Source organism: Vulpes vulpes, chromosome 2 (genome assembly GCF_048418805.1).
Source record: "Vulpes vulpes isolate BD-2025 chromosome 2, VulVul3, whole genome shotgun sequence".
Lineage (NCBI taxonomy): Eukaryota > Metazoa > Chordata > Mammalia > Carnivora > Canidae > Vulpes > Vulpes vulpes.
In genome coordinates, this window is record NC_132781.1 from 54,756,644 (window position 1) to 54,777,581 (window position 20,938).

General features: G+C 49.4%; 1 protein-coding gene across 3 annotated transcripts in view; it reads left to right on the forward strand.

The window, feature by feature from the left end:
• The first annotated feature begins 1,560 nt into the window (after window positions 1–1,560).
• ZER1 (zyg-11 related cell cycle regulator) overlaps window positions 1,561–20,938 on the forward strand; it is a 30,960-nt gene continuing 11,582 nt past the window's right edge. Inside the window, exons 1-9 of one of the 3 annotated variants that reach the window (XM_072741524.1) lie at window positions 1,571–1,698; window positions 4,775–4,875; window positions 12,997–13,247; window positions 15,421–15,571; window positions 15,784–16,220; window positions 16,512–16,688; window positions 17,532–17,646; window positions 17,812–17,958; window positions 18,323–18,496. In XM_072741524.1, the coding sequence (XP_072597625.1) occupies window positions 13,090–13,247; window positions 15,421–15,571; window positions 15,784–16,220; window positions 16,512–16,688; window positions 17,532–17,646; window positions 17,812–17,958; window positions 18,323–18,496 (1,359 nt within the window). In that variant the 5' untranslated portion in view covers window positions 1,571–1,698; window positions 4,775–4,875; window positions 12,997–13,089. Of the gene's footprint in view, window positions 1,699–4,774; window positions 4,876–12,996; window positions 13,248–15,420; window positions 15,572–15,783; window positions 16,221–16,511; window positions 16,689–17,531; window positions 17,647–17,811; window positions 17,959–18,322; window positions 18,497–20,938 lie in introns of all 3 variants that reach the window. The other 2 variants (XM_026009452.2, XM_026009453.2) reach the window with 2 other exon arrangements.

The following is a 20,938-nucleotide window of genomic DNA, read 5'->3' on the forward strand; positions in this document are numbered from 1 at the left end:
TTTCTGAAGTACTTGGGTGTGTTTTTGTTTATTTTGCAAGCAGGTCTTTTAGTAATTTGAAACCATCAATAGACTTTTCAAAGGATTCAAAATTGTACAAACATAGCTGCATATGGTTGAAGACTAAAATATAATATGCAAAATTTAAAAACATGCACAAAAGCAGTCAAGGCATTAGTATTGATGAGGCAGGGGCACCTGGGTGGCTCAGTGGTTGAGCGTCTGCCTTTGGCTCAGGTCCTGATCCTCGGGTCCTGGGATGGAGTCCCCATCAGTTTCACTACAGGGAGCCTGCTTCTCCCTCCTCTTATGTCTCTGCCTCTGTGTCTCTCATGAATAAATAGAGAAGAAGAAAGAAGAAAGAAGAAAGAAGAGGAAGGAGGAAGAAGAGGAAAGAGGAGGAGGAAGAAGAAGAAGAAGAAGAAGAAGAAGAAGAAGAAGAAGAAGAAGAAGAAGAAGAAGAAGAAGAGGGGGAGGGGGAGGGAGAAGGGGAAGGAGAAGAAGAGAAGGAGAAGCAGGAGAAGGAGAAGGAGAAGAAGGAGAAGGAGAAGAAGAATTGGCGGGGAGGGGGGGGGGGGCGGATATGTCAAGAAAGTAGCTTCTAAACTGAGCCCAGAAGGTGGAAGAAAGAGCAAGCTGGCTATGTACACAGCGAGAGCGTTCAGTTGGGAAGATTATTTGAGCCCATAGGAGAGAAGAAGATCATTCAAAGACCCAAAGATGGGATCCCTGTGTGGCTCAGCGGTTTGGCACCTGCCTTCGGCCCAGGGTGTGATCCCAGGTTCCTGGGATCGAGTCCCTCGACGGGCTCCCTGCATGGAGCCTGCTTTTCTCTGTGTGTGTCTCTCATTAATAAATGCATAAAATCTTAAAAAAAAAAAAAAAAAAAAAGGCCCAAAGATGCTTTAAAGCTGTGTGGATTGGAGAATGGAAGGGAGGGCAAGTCGGAGGAGGAGGACAAGAGCCTGGAGAGGTGATCCTAGTGGCCCGTGTCAGGGGTTGTAAGCAGGGGAGTTCTAAGTGGGAGAAAACCCCGCTCAGGGGATGGCAGGGGGGAGATCTGCGCGACCCCCAGGACTGGGTGACTGGACCCGGGGCCCAGGGAAACGTAGGCGCCAAGCGACTCCCACGCCCCCACGTGGCGGCCCGTTAAGCAGCGGGCGAAGCGGGCGCGCGGGGCCGCGTGGGAGCGCTACCTGCGGAGCTGGGTGGGGGGCGGGGGGACGTTCAATGGGGCGCGGGGGGGCGGAGACAGGGGGCGCCCAGAGAGACGTCCGCGCTGACGCGGGAGGTGGAGTCCGTCCCGCCCGTCACCACTGCCCGGGCTCCCCTGGTCCGCCGGCCCCAGCGGGCCCCCCCTACTCCGAGGCAAGGGAGCCCCCGGAGCAGCGTGCTCGGGACCCAGCGGGGCCCACCCACACTCCGCAGCCCGCAGCCCCGGCCCCGCCGGGAGAGGAGCCGCCGCGCGCGCCCCGGAACCTTCGGCCGCCGCCGCCCGCGTTCGCCGCGGGACCTGTCGGGGGAACCCGTTCGCTGTTGCTAAGGGGCGGCCCCGGAAGTGACGCGCCCCGGGTTTGTTGACAGCGGAGGCGGCGGCGGCTGCAGGCTCCGAGCCTCAGGAGCCGGATCGGGGGAGGGGCCGGGCCCCAGAGCCAGCACCCGGCGGCCCTCAGCCCCGCCCGCAGCCCTAAGGGCAAGGTAACGGCCACGGGGTCCCCCCCGGCGCGACCCCCTCCCACGCGGGGCTCCAGTCCCCGGGATCCCAAGCTCCGCCCCGCCGACCCCCGTCTCCCGCAGACCCCGGCCCTAGCCTGACGAGATGCCCTGTCTCCCTGGCGCTGTGGCTCCGGATTCCCCCGGGCCGCATCGCTTGCTTTCCTCGCGGAGGAAGCGAGTAAGCATCCCGTCCGCTCCCGGGGCGGAGGGATTTATCTGCGTCCGTCCCCTTTCCCTTCTGCCTCAGGCGCCTCGGCATCGCTGCTGCAACCTACTGCACAGGTCCATTGCGGCCAATGGTGGGAGGGCTCCTTTCTCTGCCCCTGCTGCCAGGTCTGAGAAACGTGCCTTTAAAACTGAGCTCCCTTCCTCCCGAAAGAAAATGACGCCCTGTCGGATGCCCCTACAAAATGGGGGATCCATATAGGATCCAAAGAACCAGCCTCTGCCCCTCCTACCTGTTGGACGAGCTTAAGTTCCACCAAAGCCATGCTTAAAAGCTCAGGGACGGCTTGGGTTCTGGAACGGCTCCCAAAAGGGATGACAAGGTGCAGGAAATCCAGCAGGATGAGAAAGGGATGGGCTTGGGTTGCAAACCTGAGGGGCAAGGGAGCCTGATAGGTGAGTTGAAAGTGAAACTGACTGCTGGCCATTACAGTTTTGTGGGTGGAAATTGACTTGGCTGCTCTTTGGCCCAAGGAGTCCAAGATTTCCAGTCTTTGCCTTTGCCTGTCATTGGGCTTGGCTCAGTAGGGAGGGGGAAGAAGGCTCATGCCTCCACGGGGGAAAAACACCCCCTGTAATCTTTCCTACAGAATGTTTCTTTTCAGGGTTCAAAATGGTTAGAATGAGTATTGGAAGACAGCTTTGAAAAGAGTTACAGGAGGCCAAGCTTAGAGCAGGAGGTGGTTGCCAGTGGTGAGGGGTCTCTGTTTCAGTTTATTGCTTCATTCAGAAAATAAGAAACCTGTAATATGTAGAGTGTCCATGGAGAAGAATAAAGCAGGAAGGGCCATGACAAGGGCCAGAGAGTGGGGTCACCTTTTTGGAGACGTTGATCAGAAAAGGTTGCTAATAAGGTGATATCTGAGCAAAGTCTCTAATAAGGTGACATCTGAAGGGAGGGAGGGAGCAAGCCACGCATCTGTCTACAGACAGAGCATTCAACAACAAGTGCAAAGGTCCTGAGGTTATACATCTGATGATTTTGAGAAACAACAAGAGGACAATAGAGTTGGAGCAAAGTGAAGGATGGGAAGAGTGGGAGCCAGATAATGGTGGGGAGAATGTCAGGGGCTGTCTCTGTGATACAGGGTCCCTGAGTATCTAAAGGAACACCCTGTCAGAACTGTACAAACATGGTGGTCAGAGAAAACAGATTTGTCTTAGATGACAAATAGCCATTATGCTCTGGCCCGGCATTTTTTTTTTTTTTTTTTTTTTTATTCATGAGAGAGAGAGAGAGAGAGACAGGCAGAGGGAGAGAGGGAGAAGCAGGCTCCATGCATGGAGCCTGACGTGGGACTCAATCCCAGGTCTCCAGGATCAGGCCCCGGGCTGAAGGTGGCGCTAAACCGCTGAGCCCCCGGGGCTGCCATGGCCTGGCATTATAAGTACTCTTTTTCTATCTTTGTAGTGACCATTGATGGAATTAATACCAAAAGGATGGCCATAGAGCACTGTAGTTAGGTCATGTGGCTGCTTCCTGGTTGTGAGAACTTGGGCAAGGGACCATCTCATTGTCCTCATCTGTAAAATAGGGTTGTTGGGCTTAATGAGACATCAAGCACTGAAGTGCTTAGCACACTGTTTAGCATGGTTTAAGTACTTGGTATCTAACAGTTGTGATGATGGCAGTAGCCGTGATGAGGAACTGTTTGCATGTGTCTATCTCAAAGCCTTTCTTTTTAGCACCAGCTGGTGGTGCCACCAGCTCTGGCTGCCTCCCTGAGCTAGTAGAATTTTGCAGAACAGGGTGGGTGGGAGGGACACAGTGGATTCCTGTCACCCCTCAGTGGGAACAATGCTTGCATATCCTACAGGGAGGATGGTAGCTTGGTCTTGGATTTCTTGATGCCAGTAGAAGGTGGTGGGGGTTCACTGACACTTTACAGCTCTGAGTGTCTTTTTAAAAAGAGCACAGCAAATCCCCATTCTGCCGTGTAAAATGGACAAAATGATACTGCCGACAGAAATGTGACATGAGGATAGGTTGGGAAGGGTGGTCTATGTTGGTTCCAGACGTGGTTGGGGTATGTGTGGCTGATCTGCTGATGGCGAGTGTTAATCGAAGAAGTACCCAGCAGAGGCTAAGATTTTGCAGCCTGCCTTATAGGGAGTGGAGTAATGGCTGATCTCCCTCCTCACCCCTTAAGCCTGGACTTTATCATCAGGCCTGGGTCATAAACTGAACAGGGTGACTGGACCAGATGATTTAAAAATGAAAAGTCAAAGCTCTTGGATGCTGAGATCCAGCATATCCGAGCAGCTGTTGTGGCTAGAACCTAGGACTAGCCACCTGGGGCCCTGGGTTCAAGCTCCAGCTCTGCTGCTAGCTCACTGTGTGAACTTGGGCAAGTTCCATCCCATCTGGGCTTCAGTTTTCCCATCTGTATATTAACCCTGAAGGCTGTTGGAAGGATGAAATGAGACATAAGTGGTGAAAGAATTTGGAGCACTCTAAAGCACTCTACAAAGGTAGAGAACAGTTCTTGTTATTATTATTTTTTAAGATTATTTATTTATTTATTCATAGAGATGCAGAGAGAGAGAGAGAGGCAGAGACACAGGCAGAGGGAGAAGCAGGCTCCATGCAGAGAGCCTGACATGGGACTCGATCCCGGGTCTTCAGGATCACGCCCTGCGCTGCAGGCGGCGCTAAACCGCTGCGCCACCGAGGCTGCCCAGTTCTTGTTATTATTATTAATGCTGTCGGTACCTCAGCTGTTCTTGACTCCTGAAATGCCACTTCACGGACCCCTGTTGGGTCATCTATTTTGGGACCAACATTCTTTATCTGGCTCAGTCACTAAAGCTGATTTTTCACCTTCCAAAACAGAAGGCTCTCCTCAAGCATTATTCCTAGGAGAGCACTCCATAATGATTGGTCACCACCTTCTGGACATTATTTCATGGCATCTCCTCAGCAAACCCTACAAGGTAGGTGGCGTTCCGCAACACATTGACTTATAAAGTACCCTGATGAATATTGAGGCTGGTAAATATTGCTTGGGGATCTCATCATAACAGCTGAAGCTCCTTCATCTTCACCCAACCAGCCACACACCCACTGGGTCATGGAGATGCCCTGCGTCACCAGCGTCCCCACTAGGAAGCTTCTAGTTGTGGGTCAACATGATATATGCTCATAGGACTGTTATCAGCAATAACAGATCATCTGCGCTCAGTGCCTAAGGACACTCAGAGCTGTAAGGAGTCAGTGAAGCCTCAGCAGCAGAAACAAGCCCTGAGGCAGGGAGAAATAGTTCTGTCCATAGTGTCATGAGAGAGAGAGCCAGGCACCTGCTGGGGGACCTTGGGCAGGTCATCACACATCTTTGAACCATGGTTTGTTCATCTGGAAAACCAAATAATATGTCCCTCATAAGTTATTTGTGCCTTTAGTGAGAACATGCATGGAAAGCTTAACACTCTGGAGTCTCATCTAAAGTATACATGTCTGTCTGTTGCTAAGTACAGATAGACCCTTGTACCTACCTATACATAGTCCATGGCAGATACTTGGCCACTCAGAGCCTCAGCTGCCTATTTGTAAGTTGTAGGCTTTATTATTATTTTTGTTAGTTGTAGGCTTTAATAACTCCTGCTTCGTGTGGTTGCTCAGGGAATTAAATGACCTAAAGGATATCGAGTACTTAGAATTCTTGGAGTATTGTACTCAGCCTGGGTGTGGTGTGATCATGAAGTTTGAGTGCAAGCTTGGAACCCAGGTATCCCCGAGGCCCCTCTGCCTCCAGGTGGCACCAGTGAGCAGTGAGGTGCATCCCTTCATTCCATTTCTGCATCTTCTTAATGTCACCTGCTTTGCAGATTAGGCTCGGGAGGCCAGCAACCCCTTGGGATGCTTTCCAACCCTGGCCTGCACCCTGGCCCCTGGGAGATGCTGGCACTTGCCCTGACTCCCCTCATGGCAGCTTCCCAACCCCCAATATCTGGCCTGGGATCTGCTCCCTCCTGGAAAGCTTCCAGCTTCTGTAAATAGGGCATTTGTTTGAATTCCCCCCCCCCGCCCCCCGCACTTGGGTTAATATTTCACAAGGTGGGCGCTGCTCCAAGGCTCAAGCTTCTGGCTCCCCAGCCTCTCAGCCGCTGGTGGGGTCCCATGCTCCCTCTGGTCCGCAGTTTCTCTCCCTGCTGCACTGCATGTACGGAAGACCCTGTGGTGCAATGAGAAGCACGGGTTTGGTTTAGGATGGCGTCCTCTGTCGTCAGTTGTGTGATTTCAGGCAAACCTCAGTATCTCTGAGGGGTAACAGTCAATAGTCAATACCTCAGCTGCTATAGTGAGGTCAGGGCAAAGGCAAACCTTCATTCTAACGCGTGCTAGGCACAGGCTGGCACAGAGGATCCGGGAGCCTGCAAGCAGAATGGGTTCCCATCCTCTAGGAGCTCACGGGCTATGGGAAGGGTTGTTCCACAATTGTTATACGAATGACAATTAGCTTCAAGTACAGGATCCTAGGGAATGTCATCGGCTAAATAAGGAACTATATGTCCCACAGCGTGAGGGGCTCAGCATCCCACCTGGAAGCAACCAGTATGGAGATTGTGGCCACCGCTTCTCTTTTGTGTCTTCTCTGCTGCCTGCCCTCCCTGCCCCCCATGTCAGAGCTCAGGATGGAACCTGCTAGAGAAGGGATGGAGAAAGACACAAGATTCTTCTTATTGTGTGGTGTACTCTCATAATCAGAGTTTCCTGTGTCGCCAGTTACCAGAATTCCAGATGCCAGTGCTTGCCACAGGAATGAGGAGCCCTTGGGTGGGAATGGGGAGGGTAGAGATGGCTGTGTCTGGTAGGCGCCAGACCTGCATGGGGCACAAGAGGTAGGCCGCCCCAGGCCTCTCAGCCTCTGTGCCAAGATGACGACAGCCCCTTCATCCTCCAGCTCACACCAAAGAGTGGTTAGCAGATGGTACCATCTGCCTGGTTTGTCTTGAGGAGAGCAGGTTGGGATGACGTTAGTGGCTGAAAGGGTAGTATTTCTTCTACCTGGGGAGCAGGGGTAGGTCCTGGTAGGTACCTGGGTAACTGGGCTCAATCCTGCAGAAAAGGCAAAACCCCTGGTGCCACTCTGTCATTCAGAGTGGTGGGAGTTCCTCTGTGGCTACTGGGGCCTCCCCCTATCCTGGCACAGTGGGCAGGGAGGATGCAAGAGTGTGCCTTGTCCCCCGGGTTCCATGTCTGGCACAACCTACAATCTCTCTTGTCTCTTCCACAGGCATGTGTTAAACCCTACAATGTATCAGGCCCACACAGGGTATTCAACACTTCCTTTGTCCAGCAAATTATCTTGGAATAGGGCCTGTGGTACCAGCATCCCATACCCTCTGACCTTTCAGACTGTGCACATCTATTCCTTCTTCCTGGAATGCCTTTTCCTTCTCTCCCCACCACCAGAGTTAACTATGATTCATCTTTTGGATTGCAGCTGAAATGTCACTTCCAAGGAAGCCTGCCCATGACTCCCCAGTCCAGGGCAGTTCCCCTGGCATAGGTATTCAGAGTCCCAGGTGCCTCTTTCTCCTTCAGAACATTGGTCCCAGTGACTTGGTGTGGGGTTTGTGTGCTTATTAGGTGGATGTCTGTCTCCCTCAGAGTCAGTTTGCTCCATAAGGATGAGGACGTTGTCTGGTTTCACTTGCCACTGAACCCACAGTGCTACTGAGTAGATAAATAAGTGGCCTGAGCTCAGTGCAGGGTGATACCACACAAGACAGCTCAGTTCCTGCCTTCATGGAACTGGCCACCTGGCAAGGAAGCCCATAACTAAACCAGCATTAGGTTCAAAGTGTTAGTTGTTACAGTGGGGTCAAGGGTGCACAGAGCAGGGAAGTGATGTTGATATTAAAGCCTGAGATATACAGGGAGCAGCTAGTGAAGGGGCCTTCAAAATGGTGTGGAGTGTGGGCTGGAGTGTGCGTGGCCGGGGATGCTTCCTGGAGGAGGGACACAGATGTGTTTTGAGGGTGGGAATAGTATTTAGAATAGAAAGTGGGGTAATGCATTGACTTGGGATGCTCCCAGTTGAAAGAAAACTGGCTGAGCAAAGGTCTGAAGGTGACCCTGTGCGTAGGGCCTGTTGCCAGTACCACGAAGGAGGCCAGGCTGGCTACAGTAGGGGCCAGAAGGCTGGCTGTGGTTCAGGAGGCCTTGAGTGACTGCTCAAAGACATAGACCCAGTTTCCAGCAGGGTATGCTTTGCTGCCAGCAGTGCTTCCCAGACTCCTGTTTCCCAGGGAAGATCTGGAAGTTAATGAAGGTAAAGGAAGATCATGCCCAGTGCCCAGGCAGCCTGTTTATTGTGCCTTCCCTCAAGGGTGGCACACAGCCAGTGGGACAGCTGGCACCACAGGCCTTTGTGGCAAGATACCAGGCCTAGAGAGCACAGGCCCGGCACTGGGCAAGAGCAGACCCTACTGTCTTGGGGACCAAGGCAGGTGAGGCAGGAGCAGGGGATGATGATGGTGATGGTGATAACAGTAGTTGTAATAATAGCCGATTTTCATTGAGCAGTTACCACGGACCATGTGCCAGGCTAAGCTCCAATATTCCATGTTATCCTCTCACAGTGCCCTCTTTTTTAGAGAAGAAACCGAAGCACAGAGAGGTGAAGACACTTGCTCAAGTTCATCTGCTCTTAAGTGGTAGGGCTGGAACTAGAAGCTGGGTGGGCCTGACTCCAGAGCTCTCAGAGCACTGTCATCAGTAAGTGGTGGCACCAGAAGTTAGAGCTTGTGACTCCAGAGGGCACAGGGCTCTGTGGCCACGACCAGATTTTTAGAGCCGCCCAGAAGACTCAAATTCAACTTAACTTCCGGTTTCCAGGAAGCCAGGGGCAATGTTGGGCCCTGAAGTCCTTCAGAACTTTACAAGGGGTGACATGAGGGAATCCAGAGACCAGGTTCAAATCCCACTTCAGACAGAGCAACCTCTCTGAGCTTGAGTTTTCTCATCTGCAAGATGGGATCATAACTATTTCTTGTGTACTTAGTCTCTTAAAGTGTGAGACCAAGCGTTTCCCCAACATGCATGGGGCTCCCCAGCAGCCCCGTGAAGTGGGGATTATTATCCCCATTTTCCAGATGAGGAAACTGAGGTCCAGAGAGTTTAAGTAATTTATAGTGAATTGTAGAACTGGGTTGAAACATAGATCTATCTGATGACAGAACCTGCAATTAAAAAAAAAAAAAACCTATTGAAGTACAAACTAGCTAGGGAAACGCCTGGAAAGGGTGACTGGACAGTCTGATGAATTTCCACAAGTGAACATACCTACGCTGAGGCCTCCCTGCCACTTTCTAATCACTGCTTCTTTTTTTTTTTTTTTTTTTTTTTATTTATGATAGTCATACAGAGAGAAAGAGAGAGAGGCAGAGACACAGGCAGAGGGAGAAGCAGGCTCCATGCGCCGGGAGCCTGATGTGGGATTCGATCCCGGGTCTCCAGGATCGCGCTCTGGGCCAAAGGCTGGCGCCAAACCGCTGCGCCACCCAGGGATCCTAATCACTGCTTCTCTGCAAAGGGAATCGCTACCCTGACTTCTAACACCATGGATTCATTTTGCCTATTTCCTCCCCTTTCTGATATAGACTGTGGGAGGAAGATAGTTTGGATTAATTCCTTACTTTCTTTGGTTCTGTAAATGGTTGACTGTTTTCTATCTTGTTCACTCACTTCGAATGTGAAGGTTCAGTTTTCATTCTCTCTCAGCCACTTGTCGCTGAGGAGCTACACTCTCAGCATCACTTAATGAACTCCAGCCGCATCTAAATGTGGACCTCTTTGGTGTTCAGGTCATTTTCTTAACTTTTATTGAATTATACATTTTTTAAAATCACACATCATAGTATACAGGTCCCAAATATTCACAAAGTGAACATATCTGTATATCCAGCACTCAGATGAGGGACTAGAAGCTTCTCAGCACCCAGCCAAATCCACAAAGTAACTGCAGTCCTATCTTCTATTACCATAGATCAGATTATTCTGTTGTTTTCTTAACTCAATGGAGTAAAACTTGAATGGATTCATTCAGTGTGTAATATGTTATATGCTCTTTGTGCCTAACTCCTTTTACTAAACATTGGGAGGTTCATCCAAGCTGTTGTGTTAACAATCATTTGTATGTTCTTATTTCCCTTAATTTCATTGGTGAGGGGCAGCCCCGATGGCCCAGCAGTTTAGCACCGCCTTCACCCCAGGGTGTGGTCGTGGAGACCCGGGATCGAGTCCCACATCGGGCTCCCTGTGTGGAGCCTGCTTCTCCCTCTGCCTGTGTCTCTGCCTCTCTCTCTGTGTGTCTGTCATAAATAAATAAATAAATCTTAAAAAAGAAATTTCATTAGTGAGTATACCGTAATTATTCATTCTAACGTCAGGGGCATTCAGACTCTTTTCTGGTTTTGGCTATTCTGAATAATGCTTCTGTAAACATTCTAGTTTGTGTCTTTGGGGGAACATGTATATGTGCATCTCTCTTGGGTGTATGCCTAGGAGTGGAATTTCTGGACATTGAACATATGTGCATATTCAGCTTTAGAAGATTGTCACACAGTATTCTGTTATATTGTCAATCCACACCAGTTTGCACTCCCACCCGCAGCTTGGGTGACATCCCATTGTTCCATCTTCACCACAGCACAGGCTTGTTATTGCCTGGATTGTTTCCAGTTGAGCCATTCTGGTGGATGGAAAATGGTACCGCAGGTGGTTTTACTGATACTAATGAAGCTGAGTCCTTTTCTATATGTTTCCATATGTTCTCTATCCTTTATGGAATACCTATTCAAGTCTTTTGCTCATTTTTTAGTTGAATGCTATGTCCTTTTAAAAACAGTTTGGAGGAGTTGCTTGAGTAGTTCGGTTGGTTAAACATCTGACTCTTGATTTCAGCTCAGGTCATGACCTTAGGATTCATAGATCAAGCCCTGGGATGGGCTCTGTGCTCAGTGGGGAGTCTGCTGGGGATTCTCCCTCTTCCTCTGCACCTCACCCTGCTCACTTGTGTGTATGTGCACAAATGTGCATGCACATTCTCTCTCTCTCTCTCTCTCAAATTAATAAATAAATCTTTTGAAAAAATAATTTGGAAGCACCCAGCTTGCTCAGTCGGTAGAGCATATAACTCAGGGTTGTGAGTTCAAGCCCCATAATGGGTGTAGAAATTCCCCAAATCTTTAAAAAAAAAAAAAGATTTGTAGAAAATGTTTATATATACTGAATATGAGTCATTTGATGGATATATTATTGGAGATATTCTTTCTCTTTCTTAATAATATCTTTTGATGGACAGAGTGTTATGTTTTAAGGCAGTACAATTAATTCCTCTTTGTGGTTTCTAGGGGTTTTTTGTACCTTGTTTAAGAAATGATTGCCTACTCTAAAATCATAAGATAGACTCCCATGTTTTCTTCTAGAAACCTTGTTGTAGGGGATCCCTGGGTGGCGCAGTGGTTTAGCGCCTGCCTTTGGCCCAGGGCGCGATCCTGGAGACCCGGGATCGAGTCCCACGTCGGGCTCCCAGTGCATGGAGCCTGCTTCTCCCTCTGCCTGTGTCTCTGCCTCTCTCTCTCTCTCACTGTGTGTCTATCATAAATAAATAAAATAAATAAATAAATAAATAAATAAATAAATAAATAAATAAGAAACCTTGTTGTATTACCCTTCACATATAGGTCTGTGGTCCATCTTCAATTAATTTTTGTGTATGTATGAACAGAAGTTTCTTCACTTCAATGCAGATTGCTTTATAATTTTTCCTTTATGAGTCTTATTTAAGGAATCTTTACCTAGCTCGAGGTCATGAAGATAGTAGGAAACTTTAGGGGTTGTTGGGTTTTTTTTTTTTTTAAGGCTTTTTTTTTTCTTTTTTTTAGTAATCTCTACACTCACGACCCCAAGATCAAGAGTTACACGCTCCACCAACTGAGCCAGCCACGTGCCTCAACTTTCCTTTTCTTCCTTTCTTTCTTTTTTTTGTTCTATAGTCTCTATGCCCAAGGTGGGGCTCGAACTCACAACCCCAAGTCAAGTGTCACATGCTCTTCTGACTGAGCCAGCCAGGCACCCCCTAACTTTAGTTTTTTAATAACAGTTTTATTGAGCTACTGTTCCTATACCATACAGTATACCTATTTAACATAGATAATTCTGTGGTTTTTAGTATATTCAGAGTGTGTGACTGCTACCATAATCAATTTTCGAACATTTTTATCACCCCAGAAGAAACTCTACCCATTAGCAGTCATTCTCCATTCCTCACTACCCCCCAGCCCTAGGCTGCCACTAATCTATTTCTGTCTCTACAGCTTTGCCCATTTGGGCTGAACATTTCATATAAATGGAATCATGTAATATATGGCCTTTTGTTTGATTTTTCTCACTTAGCAGTGTTTTCAAGGTCTGTCCATGTTGTAGCAGGTGTCAATACCTCATTCCTGTTATGGCTGAATAATATTCCATTATATAGATAGACCACTTCTGTTTATCCATGCATCAGTTGATGGAAAGAGTTTCCACTTTCTGGCTATTATGAATAATACTGCTGTGAACATTAATGTATAATTTTTTATGTGGACATCTATTTCGCTTCTCTTGGGAGGAGCCTCCATTCTTAATCCTCTACAGATTCAGTGACAACATGTCTGTAAGGCCCTCGTATATATGGAATGTTCACACAGTGACAGCTGTTTATGGATTAGGTTACATAGTATGGGACACACCAGTGTCACTGTTAATGAAAGACCCTGTTATCCTCACCCAGACATTGAATCCCCAGCACATGCATGTCTGCCCACAGACACTGTGAAGGGATAAAAATGCTTAGACAAGGCCCCTTCTTTTTGCAGGTCAAAGCACACATAGCTAGTGGCATAGCAGAGGGGAGCAGGGAAGGAATCAGGAGCCCTGGGGCATGCTTCTGCTAAGCTGCTAATTTGAGTATGACATTTCCTCAGTTTCCCTACTTAGAGAGTGGGCATAGGGCAGCCAGTGGTTGTGACTTTTATGTGGGGCTCACTTAGCTGCTTCTTGTTCCCCAGGCTGTGGTTCTGCCAATGATCCTGTGAGTGCTGAAGAGTCACCACTGCCCCTAGGGGCCCCTGTCCTAGATCTGTCCATCTGCCTCCCCCAGCATGGCGTCTGACACCCCCGAGTCCCTTATGGCCCTCTGCACCGACTTCTGCCTGCGCAACCTGGATGGCACGTTGGGCTACCTGCTGGAAAAGGAGACTCTGCGACTACATCCAGACATCTTCCTGCCCAGCGAGATCTGCGACCGGCTTGTCAATGAGTGAGCAGGCGGGGGGCTGGGGCACGGCCATGAGTCTTAGCTTGACAGAGTGTGGAGGCTCTGAGACCGTCAAGTGCACTAGGTGGGGATGTGGCTATGGATACACATGTGTGACGGTGTGTGCATGCCCTTGGGTATCAGTGGGCGCAGGAGAACACTGGTATATTCATAACCATAAAGTTACATGTGTGCCTGTTGGTATGTGTGTGGAGGGGTGTCTGTGTTTAGGAATGGGTATATAGGGATCCCTGGGTGGCGCAGCGGTTTGGCGCCTGCCTTTGGCCCAGGGCGCGATCCTGGAGACCCGGGATCGAATCCCACGTCGGGCTCCCGGTGCATGGAGCCTGCTTCTCCCTCCGCCTGTGTCTCTGCCTCTCTCTCTCTCTCTGTGACTATCATAAATAAATAAAAAATTAAAAAAAAAAAAAAAAAAAAGGAATGGGTATATACACACATGGGCATCTGCAGCACGGGGTGTGTTTGAGTATATAATTGCAAGTGCGCATTACATCTATGAGAGGTCAGAGCCTTTGGCTCAGGTCATGATCCCACGGTCTTGGGATTGAGCCCCACAATGGGCTTCCTTGCTCAGCAGGGAGCCTGCTTCTCATTCTCCCCCATCCTTCCCCCTGGCTCTTGCTCTCTCTCGCGCTTGCTCTGCTCCCTCTCTCAAATAAATAAATAAATAAAATATTTTTAAAGAAAATTAAAAGCAACCTGCATAATAAACAAAGGAGTTCTGTGCTGATCCATATGTGTGTATATGCCTGTGTGTGTACTGATAACAAATAATGGATCCATGACCAGGAATCAAATCATTCAGAAAATCTTTGTGTGGACCCTCCAAGGGACTCCTCACTATTAGAGGGTCCTAGCAATAGGATATACTTTCACTCACCTCAGGAAGTTCGGTCTGGATGCCCAGAAAGAAATTGTTAGAGCAAACAGTTGCATATAAAAGTGGGAACTTGTGGGGTACCTGGCTGGCTCAGTTGGTGGAGCGTGTGACTCTTGATCTTGGGGTTATGAGTTTGAGCTTCATGCTGGGGGTGGAGATTATTTAAAAATAAAATCTTTTTTTTCTTAAGATTTATTTATTTGAGAGAGAGAGAGAGAGCATGAGCAGGAGGGAGAGAGAGAGAGAGAGAGAATACCAAGCAGATTCCTCACAGAGTACAGAGCCTGACAAGGGGCTCAGTTAAGCTACCCAGGCACCGTCTATTTTATTTTGTTTTTTAAATATTTTATTTTTAGGGGTGCCTGGGTGGCTCAGTCGATTGAGCAGCTGACTCTTGATTTTGGCTCAGGTCATGATCTCAGGACTATGAACTTGAGCCCCATATTGGACTCCATGCTCAGCAAGAAGTCTGCTTCTCTCCCTCTCCCTCTGCCCCTCCCCTTGCTTGCTTACTTTCTCTCTAAAATGAATAAATAAATCTGAAAAACATAAATAAAATAAATCTGAAAAAGAAAAGAAAAAAAAGTGGGAACTTTTATGTGATCTGAGGACAGAGCCCGACTTGTAAGCACATTCTGAGCATTTAAGGTGGATCAGGCACTTGCTTGGATGCTTTGCAGACCAGAGTTATGTCCATTTTACAAATGAAAAAACTAAAGCCTGGGGAAGTTCCATGACTCGTGTGAAGTTGCCCAGGTAATGAACAGCCAAGCCAGGATTTAGATTCCAGAATGTTTGACTCCAAAACCACCAGACCGAGATTCTTGCATCAACTGTCATCTCAAACAGGGTCTTATTGGGCGCTTGTCCTATACCCAGCTGGAAGTGTTAAACCCCTTGGCTTAATCTTGCTGTTAAAAAGGGTCCTGGGAGGGGCCGATCAAGGAACAGGAGCTGGTTTAAAGATGAGGAGTATGGACGTGTATGTTTGTAATAGATGTGTACAGTTTGAGGAAGAAGAGTTTAGGATTTGCTCTTGATTGGAGGTCCCTTCATCACCTTTGCTCTCCTCATGCCTGGGGCCACTCTTCGTCTCACCTGCAGGGAGATCAGGATCCACTCCGGTACTGTTAGAAAGAGGGCTAGGGGATGGAGATGGAAGTTACTGACTAGTGATGAGGGAAGGTTTCAGAGATAGGAGGGCTGGTGCCGAGCCTTGAGGGAGGATGAGGGTCCCTGGGCCCTTCCCGCTAGCCAGGCCTTCTTCCCTCCCAGGTACGTGGAGCTGGTCAATGCCGCCTGCAACTTTGAGCCGCATGAGAGCTTCTTCAGCCTTTTCTCTGACCCCCGAAGCACCCGCCTCACCCGGATCCATCTCCGAGAGGACCTGGTGCAGGACCAGGACCTGGAGGCCATCCGCAAGCAGGTGAGACCTGCATCACCAGCTAGTGGGGATGGGCATGGGGAGGCCAGCCTGAAGCAGTCAGTGAGTCCGGGGCCGGGGCGCTCGCCTCCAGCACAAGAATTGGGCGCTCCCCTACCTTGTGCATGCCCTTCTGCGAGCCCACCTGTGGTCTGGGGCCAGGCCTGGAGGGTGGGGAGAGGCTGTGTCAATAACAGAGCTGTGCCTGCTGCTAGGACCTGGTAGAGCTGTACTTGACCAACTGCGAGAAGCTATCCGCCAAGAGTCTGCAGACGCTGAGGAGCTTTAGCCACACCCTGGTGTCCTTGAGCCTCTTCGGCTGTGCAAACATTTTCTATGAGGAGGAGAACCCAGGGGGCTGTGAAGACGAGTGCCTCGTCAACCCCACCTGCCAGGTGCTGGTCAAGGACTTTACCTTTGAGGGCTTTAGCCGCCTACGCTTCCTCAACTTGGGCCGCATGATCGATGGGGTCCCTGTGGAGTCCCTGCTACGGCCACTTAACTCCCTGGCTGCCTTGGACCTCTCGGGCATCCAGACGAGCGATGCGGCCTTCCTGACCCAGTGGAAAGACAGCCTGGTGTCCCTTGTACTCTACAACATGGACCTGTCAGACGACCACATCCGGGTCATCGTCCAGCTGCACAAGCTGCGGTGAGCTGCTGGCCCAGAGCTCACTGGGGTAGGGGTGGAGAGGTGGGGGTTGGCAGTCCCAGGAGGCTTGGGAGCCCCTGGCTGGGCAGGAGTGGGCTTGGAAGATGCAGTCCCCTTTCTTAAACCCAGTGTTTTGGCTGCATCAAGGCTGTTCAGGGCCTTAGGGTGCCAGCAGGTTCTCCCCCAGAATGCCCTGGAGCAGTTGTGGCATGGGCTGAAGGAGCAAGGGTCTCTGAGGCAGCCCCAACCTGTGTCCAGCTCCTGACCTGTGACCCCCACTCCAATCTCCAGACACCTGGACATCTCCCGAGACCGCCTCTCCAGCTACTACAAGTTCAAGCTGACTCGCAAGGTGCTGAGCCTCTTTGTGCAAAAGCTGGGGAACCTGATGTCCCTGGACATCTCTGGCCACATGATCCTGGAGAACTGCAGCATCTCTAAGATGGACGAAGAGGCAGGGCAGACTAGGTGGGGACCCACCCGCCATGGTTGCCAGCAGGGTGTCCAACAAGCATCCCTATGCCAGGTCCTATGCTGGGTGCTGGAGATAAAGAAATGAATCAGGCCCTGCCCTTTTGAGTCTGTATGAACTAGTAGGGACAGAGGAGCCATTATTAGGACTGCGGTAGGGGAGGCACAGGGCTGTGGGGTTGCCCTGAGGATCAGGATGGAGGAAGGAGGAATGACATCCAAGCTGTCCTGAAAGCTCCTGAGTTTGCCAGAGGAAAGGTATCCCAGCAGAAGGAACAGCATACAGAAAGGCTGGAAGGTACAAGCTTGAGGAGTGACCAGGAAATTAGGATGCTCAGACTGGCTAGAGATGGGTGGTGATTGGATGGGCCAGCAGTATCTGCCATGTATTAGGTTTCACAGCAGATAGGTTGCTTCCTGGCTTGTTTGGTTGAGAGGTCCCATTTAAACCCATCCAGCTATAATTGGCTATAAGCCCTACCCTCAGCCATACTTTCGCAGGGTTTGGTTGATTGGTGTGTCTCTTCATGATTGTCGGTAGAACTTTACATAAAGGTAATAATACATCCTCACTAGAATGGTACATAGTATTTTCCAAAGATGGCTGCAACAATATCTCCCATCCCACATGTTATACAATGTGACCTTGCTACCCTTCCATCAGGAGGTGTGGATCTATGTCCTCTGTCCTTAAAAAGCAGGAAAAAAAAAAAAAGATGAGGCAGGAAGGCCTAGAAGAGGGCCCCAAGTAAATGCTTAGTTACCCCCAAGGAGAAGCTCTCCTAAACCCAGGGCAGCCCCAGTCCATACGCCACTGACCCTGACACCCTCTTCCCCCAGCATTGAGCCTTCCAAGAGCAGCATCATGCCTTTCCGGGCCCTGAAGAGGCCACTGCAGTTCCTAGGGCTCTTCGAGACCTCTCTGTGCCGCCTCACACACATTCCCGCCTACAAAGTGAGAAAGGGAGTCGGGGAGGGGAGGAATAGGGAGCCCTGGGACCAAGGAAGGGGGCGGGATGGGGGCCCCAAGGTGTCTGCCCTGGATCTAGAGATGGAGCTGGCATCTGGGGATCCCCCAGTTAGCTTCTTCCGGGTGGTTTTGAACATGTTCCATTTCCAGGTAAGTGGTGACAAAAACGAGGAGCAGGTGCTGAATGCCATAGAGGCCTATACGGAGCACAGGCCTGAGATTACCTCACGGGCCATCAACCTACTTTTTGACATCGCGCGTATCGAACGCTGCAACCAGCTTCTTCGGGCCTTGAAGGTCAGCCTCAACCCTGGGGGTCCTCGGTCTCCTGTCCATCCCCACTTGGCAGGTGTTAGACTTGGTTGAGCTGCGTGCCCAGAGCCCCCATCTCTTCTCTGCACCTCTTCCCCAGGACAGGAGCAGTCCTACCCCCCTGAACCCCAGGCCTGCAGGGCCTAACTTATTCCAGCACTGTCTTTTTCCCAGAACTGTGGCCCTGCCCTAGTCTCTGCCCCCAGCCCTCACTTCTGCTCTCAGAGAACAGGATTGAGGAAAGCTGTACCCCAGAGGACCTCTCCAGGCCCCCTTGCAGAGCCCTAGGCCTGGCCTTGCACAACTCTAACAGGACTTGCCAACCCAGGCCTACCCTGTCTTCATATAGCTGGTCATCACAGCCCTCAAGTGCCACAAGTATGACAAGAACATTCAAGTCACAGGCAGCGCTGCCCTCTTCTACCTGACCAATTCCGAGTACCGCTCAGAGCAGAGCATCAAGCTGCGCCGACAGGTCATCCAGGTGGTGCTGAATGGCATGGAATCCTACCAGGAGGTGACGGTGAGCCCCCTGCCCACTATGGCCCTGCATGCTCTGGCCCAGCCACCCCTCCTCCTGTTCACCCTGTGTCCCAGCCTCACAAACCTAGTCCCTCATGAGGCCATGCTTGTTCGAACCCTTTTTTGCCTGGCTCTGTACTGCCCCCCACCCCCACCCCTCTTACCCACTGTACACTCCCAGACTCTGGGACCTGACATTCAAGACCCTGTAACCTGGCCCCACCTGACCAGTCCATCACCCACTGCCACCCTCCACTCAGGGACCCTGTTCTCCTGCCTCAGGCCTCTGCTCAGGCTGACTCCTCAGCCCTTCTGCCCAGTAACGCTCTGCTGGGTGGGGGATTGTTTTCCAACAGCTGATTTTATTATAAAAGTGACAAAAATTTTTACTTTAGAAAATTTATAATTACATATATAAAGAAAAAAAAAAAACAATCCTGCCACCCAGAGATAGCCACTATTGATGTTGGATACCTGTTGTTCTGGATTTAGCCTGTGCATGTTTATTTAGTAGATGGGGTCATTCTGCACTTACTGTTTGCATAACATAGATTTTTATTTCATCAGTGTCTTATGACTGTGAACATCTCCCATTTCACAAACGTTTTTACAACAGAATTTTTAAAATAATATTTATTTTCTATTTTCAAAAGTAAGACACCTAATGCTGAGAAAACAAATTCAAGTACCATTGACCCTTGAACCACATGGGTTTCAACCGTGTGGGTCCACTTAGATGCAGATTTTTTTTTTTTAAGATTTTATTTATTTATGTATTTGAGAGGCAGGGGGAGAAAGAGCAGGGGAAGGAGCGAGGAAAGGGACAAGTGGACTCCATGCTGAGCACAAAGCCAGGGAGCCCAACGCAGGGCTCATCCCTAGATTCCTGAGATTATGACCTGAGCAGAAATCAAGAGTCAGACGCTCAACCAACTGAGCCACCAAGGCTCTGCCTGAAAAAAAAAAAAAAAAGATTTATTTATTTACTTGAGAGAAATCAAGCAGAAGCAGGGGGAGGGGCATAGGAAGAGAGTGTGAGAAACTCTCAGGCAGGCTCTACCCAGCACAGAGTCCCATGCAGAGCTCTTGATCTCATGACCCTGAGATCATGACCAGAACTAAAATCGAGTTGGATGCTTAACCAACAGCCACCCAGGTGCCCCTGGATGCAGATTTTATTTGACAAATACAGTACAATGCCAATGTATTTTCTCTTCCTTATGATTTTCTCACATTTTCTTTACTTTAGCTTACTTTATTATAAGACATGTACATGATACATACAATACACAAAATATGCTAATTGGCCATTGATGCTTATCAGTAAGGGTTTCTTGAAGTCCACAGTAGGCTACTAGTGGTGAAGTTTTGGGGGGAGTCAGAAGTTACAAGCGGATTTTCAGCTGCAAGGAAGTGGGTGGGGAGGAGGCCAGTGCCCCAACTGTCAGGTTGTTCGAGGGTCAACCGTAATATGAAAATGTGTTAACTACAGAGTGAGAGTTGTTCACAGTCCAGCTTGCCTCCCCCTCACAGCTGGGTCTAACCATTGTTTTCTAGTTGTTGCTGTCAGCAGAGTGTTCAGTATCCTCACCCAGGGAAGGCCGCTCTGGTGCCAACTGTGTGCTAGAGCTGGGAGGCAGTGGCCAAGCCCTATCCCCATAGGCCCAGGCTCCGGTTACTGAATCAGCCTGGGTGGTTGAATATTTAGGTTACTTTCTTATTATTTGCTATTTCAAATAAGGTTTTGCTGACTATACTCCATTGATTATCCTTCAAATATATGACTAAAAGTGGAATTGCCCGAGCAATGAATGGATAGGTGTATTTTTAAAGCATTTGGGATGTATTATCGAATTAATCTCCAGCAAGGCTTTGGTAGAGATATATAGCCTCTGCAAGGATGAGAAGACCTGCTTTTCCAATGCCTCTAAACTCCAGGGTTTAGAACAGCTATTTTCTACGTTGAGATTGATTTTATAACCAGCAAAAAGGGGTGTCTTTTGGGGGGAAAAAATGCTAGTTGAAGACTCCCAAACAAAATAATAAACTCTATCAGGGGCGCCTGGGTGGCTCAGTGGTTGAGTATCTGCCTTGGGCTCAAGTCATGATCCCAGGGGTCCTGGGATCGAGTCCTGCATTGGGCTCCCCCCAGGGAGCCTGCTTCTCCTTCTCCCTCCACCTGTGTCTCTGCCTCTCTCTCTGTGTGTCTCTCATGAATAAATATATAAAATCTTTAAGCCCTATCAAAGAAATGGAAATTAAAATAATGATATATCACATTTCATTTCAAGAGACCAATGATCCCCAATATTGACGGGAGTCTGTAGAGAGCACTTTTGCCTACTTCCCACTGGTAAGGTATGAACAAATGGCAGAATTTGCCAAAACTATAAATGCATTTGTCTTTGGGCCTATGTATTCCACAATTCAAATGTTTTTAGAG